This window comes from Anneissia japonica, unplaced genomic scaffold (assembly GCF_011630105.1).
Source record: "Anneissia japonica isolate Jap-2015-1 unplaced genomic scaffold, ASM1163010v1 scaffold287894_len555002_cov174, whole genome shotgun sequence".
Taxonomy (NCBI): Eukaryota; Metazoa; Echinodermata; class Crinoidea; order Comatulida; family Comatulidae; genus Anneissia; species Anneissia japonica.
In genome coordinates, this window is record NW_022753119.1 from 138,762 (window position 1) to 149,604 (window position 10,843).

The window sequence follows — 10,843 nt, forward strand, 5'->3', positions numbered from 1 at the left end:
AGAGTGTACGAACATAAGCCGTGGAAAGTGTAATCTTTCATATCTATTGTCCTGATGTGACCTGCTCCAGTCACTAAACATGATCCGGTGCAAACCTGAGATTCACATTGCCACTTTCCATTGTTACATGTACTGAAAGAAACAATTCAATTGATAAAATATTTATGGTGCAAGAACAGTTCTGTGACGTGCATAGGCCTACGTAGTTCGAAATAGGTACAAGCCAAATTATTAAAATGAGACGATTTAAATAAAACTTTCTTAATGTTTGCGTTTGAAAAAAAGAAAAAAGTACGACCTACCATTCATTACACTGTTGCATGATTGAAGACCCGTTGTAATATTTTTTTCTGTTGTACATACATGGACATAATTCCCTCTCAATACAGACGCCTTCCTCAAGATATTTTCCTTCTGGGCATTGACAACCTGGTACACAGGATGTCGGGCAGTACTGCGCCAGATTATAGTTCGCCGAAGCACACGTACGTTTACAGCTTGATCCGCATTCCATGTAAACCTGTCCACCAGGACAGGATTTAGCTGTGTCGAAGAAAAAAAAAAGTTGTCAAATTAAAACATTAAACATTTAGTGTGGTGCGGTAGTCTATTACAATTTGCTATTAGCTGCCACACACTATGTCTTGCCTAACAGCCTAGTCAGTGTATGTGTAGCAAGAATGGTGCGGAATCATCAAATAACTTACGGCACAAGTCCTTGGATCTCCAGTTTAATGAGACCTCATTACTGGAACATTCTCTAGCGTAGGCTTCCAACACATTACAAAGGGATGTTTCTGATTCGACGCTTAATGAACACATTTCCCGCATGCAGTCATCGTGATAGAAGCTTGGATCAATCTAACAAATGCATAAGAACAGTCAAAAATGTTTTAACTTGCGCATGTGTCTTGACGCTCACGAGACCAATGGCTTAAACATCTCTTCCAAAAAAAAAAACGTTGCGCAAATTAACTGGTACATGTATTTCAGTTCAAAAGAAACTCCTGATAGAATTGAACCATGCACCCATATATCTTAATGGTTCATACCACCAGTTTACCCGACTATGCTTTTAGTATTATGTTATATGCTCATGTTTGTATATAGATGACAGTTAAATGTTTCATATGATAAATATTGATCACAATAGTAGAATGACATACGAAGGTGCTCCCTGCCATTTCAATCCTTTGATACGGTAATGATGTACATGTACATAATTTGTACTAAAGGTAGGTAAAGGTAAAGGTAAGAAAATAACCCTGGCTTACCGCTCTGCCACTCGACTCGCCGTACATTCATACACATTCATGACTATATAAATTATTCTATGTCTTGGTCTCATTATACTTACCACTTCATGACACGGCGCAAAGATTTCTCGTCTTAAGATATTACATTCAATCCTGGCGGAATCCGCAAGTTCGGGAAAAGTGAAGCATGGATGCACTACATCAGGGACATCAGCACATATCTGATTTAAAGTGCGATAAAAAAAAACAGTATTAATTAAATATTCTAAACTGAAACTTATACTAATATAATTAAATTAATGCCTACGTCATGCATTATTGTTTACACCTATATCCATAATATTACTATGCAATAGATCTGATTTTAACATTAAGTTAAATCATTAATCTTAACAGAGGTCCGTAAGCTTGCTTCCATATAATCGCTACAATGCGGCTACAGTGTTGTAATAGTGCAATCGTTGTACAGCGTAGCAGTCCCCGACTCAATCAGGAAGGGTCCCTGATCCGACCGACCAATCAGCATCACCGAAAGCAGCTGTCGGCGATAGCTTGTAGCGACTGTTTGGAAATCAAGATTTAACAAACATTCATAGCGAAATACAGAGCTAAGTTTAATCACAGAGCGAAAATAATGTGATGACACATACTTTGAAAAGATTGGATCTGTTGGAATAATTAAATGATTATTATTGCATTGTTCATTAGGTATCGACAAATTAGAGTTTTATGACAAAAAAATATAAATAAACCGACCTCATCAAAAGATGAAGATTTCCATGAGTTACCAAGAGATGACGTAAAACGCGTTTGAAGTCCGTTCCTCATCGCCATATCATCTGGTAACAAAACGAATAAGAATAAACGTTAAGAATCGAAAATGCATCATTATCGGGTTGATCAATAGTGGACAAGTTTCATAATAAATTTTAAAAAAGAAGAACACCATTTATATTACAGATAAGTACAAATAAGGAAATATAAAATTCAACCAGATAAAGTCAACTTTTAGGTTGTTTTGTACATTGAAACACGTCCTTAGCTTTCATTTGAAAATGTACGGTATGAAAATAATAATGAAATTCATCTCCAAGTAACCGAAGTACAAAAATATACCGTCATATTCTTTGCATACTCTTTATGTTTTTTAACATTGGCTTCTCAATTATTCTCATGTTAGTTTAACAAATGTGACCTTACTTGACGTATCCCCATCGTAGTTGCCACACAGACCCTGACTGGAGCCTTGTAGCTGTTGTACAAGGGTAACATAGATTCTTGACTCTTCGTCCCATTTGGCGCGCACACCGAGACCGGTCTCTAAGAAATAGAAGTCACCGTCCTTCCAAATGCTGATACCTGAAACAAAAATGCGTGTTCAATAACAAAATTTATTCAGGAAAGTCATTCACTGTTTTGTAAAGCGTAAGAAAAGGTCATCTAAGCCATAAAAAGGCTAATCACTATAAATTATTAAATAACAATTATATCAAAAGTGTACGGTATATTTACAATTAGTAAAAATAACAATAATATATGCACTTGAAATTAAACATTTTTTAATTATTATGAAAACAACAGAATTAGTATTTCAAGAATTAAGCCTAAATAAAATGTGTCAATTGATTGAATATGACTAATGTGAGCTTACCTTTCTCTCCAAATGGCAATGCCGTAATGTTATTCCCGTTTAAGTTTATCTTTGAGCCCTCAACTACCAGTATATCTAGAAGCCCAAGTTGTAACGTCATACGCTGTTGAAAATATGATAACTAATGTTACACTGTAGTAATGTATTCAATTTTAAAATAGTTAATTGGGGCGCATTAAAAATGTATATTACTATAAGAAAGTAAGCATTTGCGCACGTCATAATATGAAATAAATCTATATTAAAAACATGACAGTAACAGTTATTGGATATAACCATTTCGTTTATACCAAGGCCTATTAGAATTGATTGATAGCCTAGTGAAAAAAACAGAGTAATATTAATTTAGATGAATGACTGTAAAAACAAAACAAGAAATCGAATTCTTCTTTAATATTTCCTTTTTTTCTCACCTTTCGGCACGTAAGCGGGCTGTCGCAATTCAGATTTCGTATGATTACGCTCCATGTCTCGTCAATGTCTGCCGTCAGGATGTACTCGCAATTTCCGAGGAAATTGTACCTGAGGCCATCGAACGTTCGGAAATGCTCCATTCCCCAAAACACACATGTCGCGAACGGTAGAGCGTTTACCACAGAGCTTGTCACGTTTTCAGCTTAAAATATCAAAATTGTTTTTTCATTTTTTTTCATCAATTATCAGTTTTATTTTGTGCAAATAAATTAAATTTGGCCCAAGATTAATACAATAAAATTAAAAATACAAGTGAATGATATTCAAAGTTTGAAAAATATTCACTTGTATTTGGAGGATGTTATCTGTCAAGATAAAACATCTCTGTCCATTATGTTTAACATTTATATTATTATTATTATTTGATCAAACTAATCAAATATAAATATAAAATAATAGTTAATATAAAATTTATAGATAGGCCTATGACCCAGAAAAGAGAAAGATGGCATGAATTCATCGAGGCCCTATTAGGATGCAAACTGATTGTGTATCTTTATATGCCTGTATTTTGTATGTATGAATAATATTCCTTACGTTCTGTTAGCTGGCATTGGTCTCCGAACCAATTGAAAGGACAATCACACTTGTTCGGCTCAAAGCAAATGCCTCCATTTTCACAAGGAATGGAACAGATGGCTATAATAATAATAATAACAACAATAAAAGGAAACAGGAGTTAAAGTACTGAAAAAAAATCCACACATATAAATAATAGACAGATATAGGCCTAGTAGCAGTATGTTGATTACAAGATCAAATTGGCCATAGTTGTATGGAGCTTCTTAAAGGTATGTAGTGTAGCTAGTCAACAATACAAATAACCTAGATTGTGAGTAGATACTAATATAATAATTATTTTCAAGGCATAGGGCCTAATCGTCATCTGTTACTTTAATTTTATTGTTTTTACTCTTATATTTTTCTCCTCTCGTAATTACTTCAAAATTTCCAAAAGGATAGACCTAACAGTCTGCTCTTTTTTCCAACGCATGTATAATATGCTTTTGTCAGTAACTTACGTATCGTGCATAAGTCGCCCTCGTACCCATCGCAACATCTCTTTACATAGTCTAAAACCTCCACATTTTCGAAAACGGCAGGCCTAAGAATCAAATATAAAATAGTTATCAACACCTATTAAACTGTATGCATATGTTTAACATTATGTAGACATATTTTCTTGTAATCGAGACGTTACATTACAAACCAATAGGCCTATTATTATTATTATTATTATTATTATTATTATTATTATTATTATTATTATATAACATTATTGAAAAACTGAAATAAATATCTTTTTTTTTATAATTAACATAAATAACAATTTTTGCTTTTCAAATGTAATATTAAAAGAAGACTGACCTTTCTTTAATTAAGTATTAAGAAACATTTTAACCATTCTAATCGACTTAAAGCAATGTTTTTAAGCTATTAATTTCAGCTGTGACGCCGTGATTGGACAAATAGTTAGTTATTGTTTTAAAAAAGTTTATTTTGTGCCTACCACGGCGTCCATCAAACCATTTGAAGCTGTTAAAAGCAAAATTCAGTGCACAAACTGATAGAGTTTTCATTGAGCCTGAGGATAATTTTTCCAACATATTCCACCTGTGTTTGTCAACAAGATTAGTTTAAGGTTCAGTATCCATTACACAATAAAGTGGAATGAATGAAAGTGGAAACTATTTTTACCATACATAATTATAGACCAAATGGTATTAATAACAATAAACCGAATATTAAAATTATGAAAAAAGATTAGTTATATTGTTTCTCTGTATGTGTATAATACAGATAATTTGAACTGTTTGTATGCCTCATCATGAGTTTGGTAGTTGCCAGAGAAAGGAATACTGCGCGTAGCTAATCATGTTAATACTGAGGGCTTTGCATTTTCAAATTGTTAAATGTAGCCTACAACAAAACCCAGACAAAGAATCGACTTTTGGAATAAAACTATACAATTTCATCCAATTTCTTTTCTTTTCATTTTCGAGATACCAATGTAAAATTTTACAAATCGAGTTACGTTCACATCGAAAACAGATAATAGATAATTACGTAAACATATCCATTTCCATGGAAATGGAGGTATTAGTTCGTACACAGCTGTGATCCTAAACGTTTCATATAACGTGGGTATAGGGGCAAGTTGTATAACATTACAATATCAATAATAGAATTGTGTAACAATTCCTATCAAACATGGTGTATCGTCTGCTAACTCTATACTAAATTGTTTCTAGTCTATTTATATCACGCAAAATAAAAACCCAATGTGAGCTAAAATATCGAACTTTCTTTTATTTCTATCTATGTAAATTGATGCATTTGGACCATGGACATAGCACCATTGAAATTATTCTATTCGGAGATAATACTTCTTTTTATAAATTTCTTATTTTAGATTTTGTTTTCATTTTATAAAAATGCCTTTAAATTTATAAATGTAATATCTTATGGCAAATACTATATTTTAGTAAAGTATATGATTTGTTAAAAATGTATTTATTTTTCATCAGAATTTTGTTTGGGTAAACCACCACAGGTATGGATGGATGGATGAATGGATGGATGGATGGATGGATGGATAGATAGATAGATGGATGGATGGATAGATGAATGAACAGAAGGACGGATGGGTGTTTAAATGAATGAATGATTGAAATAATGGATTGATAGGATATATGGATGAATGAATGAACGAATTGACTTACTTAAAAATGGGGCACAAATTTCCTCCACCACTTGCTTCGTAAGCGTCAACATCTAATTGAAATCCATTACTCTCAAAGGCAGTCACTGTTATACAGTCGACAGTTATGTTCAAGCGAGGCGACGTCTCTATTACTTCGTCACGCACAAGAAATTCATCACAAAAATGTGTCCTATAAAAAAAGAAAATTGATTGCATAAATGCTATTGTAAAGATGATTTCCTCAGTCCTGGCGTACTGAATCGATGATGGTAAAAAAAAAAAAGAAATGAAGAAATTTTGGTAGTATGAACTGAGTTTACTACCAAAATATTAAACACTCTAGCACATCGCTGTGCGAATACTTTTGTTTTATCGTAAACTTCTATTTTCAATTCAATATATATTTGGCAAAAACATAACACAACTACGTATGGAAACGATAATAGGCTAACATTAAAACAATGAATGAAAGGGTTGTAGATTGGGCCTTCTGGTATTCATCCGACCTATGTAGGATAACATAAAGAAAGAGAGTGTTCAATATATACTGAAGTGGGGCTAACTAATTTACAGAAAGAGATGTAAACTTGTTTGCATAGGCCTACTTATATTTTTTGTGTGGAAATAATGAAGTAAACGGACACGGTTAAAAATTCTTTCAGTTCAAGTCCTTGTCACCCCTGCAAGTGACGTGAAGACTGACTTTTAGCTTAGTGCGGCGGTCATAGACCTCGGTCGTAGGCCTACGGTCGACCGTCAGCCGACGAATCAAACTCCGCTCAATGTCAGCGCTAAGCGCTAGGCGACATTGTGGAGTTCCAAGTGTGTTTCAGTAAAGTAATAAAAGAATACTATAGGAAACAAATACCATGTATAGACTTTATCATTTGGTACGTTGATAAAGACCTAAGGATACGTCGAAATATTGGTTTCGACCAACTGTTTCTAAAGTCTATACATGGTATTCTTTTCCTACATTCTTTTATATATACACACATATATATATATATATATATATATATATATATATATATATATATATATAGATGTCTGTATTGTGCATTTATGTTGTTGAAATTAGTGTTTTTTTTATAAGCGTGAATAGTTAGTTACATACTTAGCATACATTTTGAAATAACAATCTTAACATTAAATGTTATTAACGAAAACGAAGCAGATCTGGTTTTTAATAACTATTTATTTTACTTACGTTTGTCCATGGGTGAGTGAAATTGTCATCAAAGTTGCTAAAACACTTTTTAAGACCAAACGGCTAGCCATTATTGGCCCAAAACGAACCACTGTAGAAAATATATCCAATTACTCCTTTTTTTACTTTTTCGATAAATTTCCTCTATGATCAAAAAAATCACAAGCTTTCGATCATGTATCTATTGAGCGATTGCCGCCACCCTGTTGGACGTAGCCCAATATAAAGGGGAACCGTTGTATAGCTATCGAGTGCGGCTATACTTAATTCCATTTGTCTTGCCGCTATTGACGTTAGGTGTGACAGCTGTGAGGGCTAACAATGGTTCAATTGGGAAAAGTTACTGTTTGTAGCCATGTAATTGGTACTTCAAATTTGCTCTGTCAGCAGTATATGATTATTCTATGTACTAAGTATGCTCCAACGTATGTTACGCTCCGCACAGATTTTCTTAACGATCTATTCCTTTCATTTTTTCTGAGATGAGTACCTGGATATAGCTTTGAGCATGATTAAAATAGCTAACATCTTTGGATTGTAATTGTATGAGACTTGTATCAGTCCTCTAGGAGTGTAGGTCAATTCTAGTTTGACTTATTAGAAATCATGTTTGGAATTCGATGAATATAAAAGCTTAGGCCTAAAAGGATTTTTTTTCAATACAGTATATGTAATAGTTATTATTTCAATGGTATTTAGATACGCTTTTTAGCTCAGTCGGCTAAATTGGTTGTCAACGACGGCGCCAGCTATTGGGAACAGGTCGGACAGTCGCACACAATTTTTCTAATCGATCCACAAAAAATGGGTCCACATTTTTAAATATGGGTCCAAATTATGAAGTTTTATGCATAAAGTCCACTTTTCGGAATAATTGATCTATATTTCTCATATTTTGCCTAAAGTGGGTAAACTTTTGTGAAAATGCGTCCAGAATTTTAATATTTCTGCATAAAAATGGGTCCATATTATTTAGATTTACGAGTAAAGTGGGTCCACCATGATATTGAACCACACTGTTTGAAATTCCTGGCTACTGCACTGCTGGTAGTACTCACTGCGTACGCCTTTAACCGTGGGGATCTCTCTGGTCCCCGGTCCAATTCACATCGCTTCTCTCCTTGCGCTTGCAAGTCAAGTTTCAAAAGCGCACCGTCATCGGATGTCAAGTTTCTTTAATCGGGATTGTCTTCCGGTGTACAGCCCAATTCACCACCAGAAGGACCCATTGGAAGAAAGTCTTGGGACTTCCGTGGGTTACCATTAGTGTTTATCACACTGAAGAAATCCAATCCAATCTAATCCAATCCAATCCATGCAGTATCAGAAAAATAAAAACATCAGATATTATTCTCCTGAAGACGATTGAAGCAACTCAATCGAAACGTCGAGACTTTCTCAACTACAACAGTTCTTTTCAGAACTACCTACGTGGTGTACCGCAAGCTTCATATATATTTATAATATGTATAAAGATGAAGAAATTTGTATGATTTTTAATAAACATTGTAAATCATTTTTATCCAAGGTCATGGCTCACAGACATAAATTAATAATAGAAATTACAACTCCTATCTTGACTTAAATTGTAAAATAAAATGTAAACAGTTGTTTTACTTTCAGTATTAACTTTGTGTTTTGATTTATACTGTTTTATACCATTTTTATATTGTATTGTCTGGGTAGAACCTCTCCTGTGCGAGGGTGTTCCTGCGTTCTAAAGGAGAGTAGGCCTATTAATAAATCGTATTGTATCGTAACCATTATGGCGATTATAGGCCTCCGTTTTAGATAAATGCACACCATTATAAAAGAATAGGCCTACTTAAAGTAACAACAGTTAGGCTTAAACTGATGAATAAAAAGGCAGGCCTATGCATTTAACTTCTTATATAATAATAATTAGGGTAGAGACCTATTATTACTGTATATGATATTTGTAATAATAGTAATGCGACTAATGTCTTCCTCAAGAGACAGATATACACTGTTGGATTTTCTAGTATTTAATTTATTTACTTACTTAATTGGTTTCGGTTTCTCTATTTTATACAAGTATACAGTAGGCCTACGATACAAACTCGCAAGGCGAAGACAAATCTCAGGAACAGCTTAAGCAAATATTCACTATACAGTAACTCCAAAGAATCAACTGCCCCACTTTACAATGACCTAAGTTATAACAAAAACAAATAACAATGACACGGATAATAATAACAATAATAAAGCAATACTAATATTTATATAATGTACAATATAACTACAATCATTTTTTAGGCCTAATATTAGCTACTGTAGCACCTGACCTAATTATAACAGCAGGTATAAAAAGGCACGGCTGCTCTGAGAGACTAACTGAAATTTTTAAGTCACTGAACATGAAGTGGCTACTTATTTTAACACAGGCTTTCGATGGCATTGCCAGGTATAACTCCCAAAGCATCGGCCCCTCCTCTTTTCGAGAACCTAGGACTCACCGTCGGGAAAGTCCTGGAGGAACCCCTGCAAGTGACGTGAAAACTGACTTTGAGCTTAGTGCGACGGTCATAGACCTAGGTCGTAGGCCTGTCACGCCAAAATTGTTCCGGGCTAAAATCGGTCCGGGGGACCGATTTTGGCCGCTAAAATTTGTCCGGGGGACCGATTTTGGCCGGCCAAAATCAGTCCTCCTTGGATAAAATTGGCCCGGCCAGGACACATATTGGCTTAGCCTAATTCGTTCCGCCTACACCAGCTGCTACAGTGCTACACTATACGAGTTCGGTACTCAACCAATTGCAGCACAGTGAGTGCTTACTTATCGGTCCGCATTGATTTTTTTGAGGGGAAAGCTTTTTCGTGGGAAAGCTTTTTGGTGGGAAAATTGAAAATGAGTGACCAATGAATATGAATGTGATGGCGTTCAATCTGAAGCCTAATTTGCATACATCACCTTAGTATTACCACAGATCTTATATACAACAATATGCAACTAGTGTATATACAATTTGTATATAGGATCTGTGGTAACAGAGATGTATTTCACAGAATCACAGCTGACTTTATTCAATAGGAAAGAAGCTCTTAGGGTTATAGTATAAAAATTGGGGAACAGAAAAGGCCGACGTGCTAACTTCAATTTTACTGTCCGCAGATGTTCTGCTTTTTACTTTAATCATATTCTTAACTTACATATGTTCACTCTATGTATAATTGCTGTTTACTTTTGGATGTTTGAATAAAATACAATATATACAGACTGTTTCATGCTAATGCAATCTTCAGGAGTGAGAGAATACAAGGATTGTTTGAGTATATGAATGCTAAGGCAGGTGAAAATGCAAATGAGTTAATTGTTTTTAAGTATACAGAAACCCACACTTAAGAAACAATTCATATGTCACTGAAGAAACATTATTATTAGCATGTGTGTATGATTCAGATCCTAATATAATTACAATTATCAAATCAGAAAATGGACAAGCTTTACCCACTGATTTAGTGGGCACAAGGTAATTCAACAAAAGGACGCACATCTCCGCTCTCGAACATAGCGCGTGCGTACAGCC

The 10,843-nt window shown here is 34.4% G+C and overlaps 1 protein-coding gene across 1 annotated transcript in view; it reads right to left on the minus strand.

Annotated features, from left to right (window-relative positions):
* The window catches only part of LOC117122685, a 92,097-nt gene extending 84,615 nt beyond the window's left edge, over positions 1 to 7,482 (minus strand). Inside the window, exons 1-12 of the mRNA XM_033268367.1 lie at positions 7,296 to 7,482; positions 6,105 to 6,275; positions 4,404 to 4,486; positions 3,919 to 4,020; positions 3,321 to 3,523; positions 2,908 to 3,010; positions 2,457 to 2,615; positions 2,013 to 2,095; positions 1,358 to 1,477; positions 708 to 861; positions 303 to 543; positions 1 to 132 (exon numbers count right to left, since the gene is read on the minus strand). Of these exons, the coding sequence (XP_033124258.1) occupies positions 1 to 132; positions 303 to 543; positions 708 to 861; positions 1,358 to 1,477; positions 2,013 to 2,095; positions 2,457 to 2,615; positions 2,908 to 3,010; positions 3,321 to 3,523; positions 3,919 to 4,020; positions 4,404 to 4,486; positions 6,105 to 6,275; positions 7,296 to 7,366 (1,622 nt within the window). The 5' untranslated portion in view covers positions 7,367 to 7,482. The remainder of the gene's footprint in view (positions 133 to 302; positions 544 to 707; positions 862 to 1,357; positions 1,478 to 2,012; positions 2,096 to 2,456; positions 2,616 to 2,907; positions 3,011 to 3,320; positions 3,524 to 3,918; positions 4,021 to 4,403; positions 4,487 to 6,104; positions 6,276 to 7,295) is intronic.
* Positions 7,483 to 10,843: the final 3,361 nt, after the last annotated feature.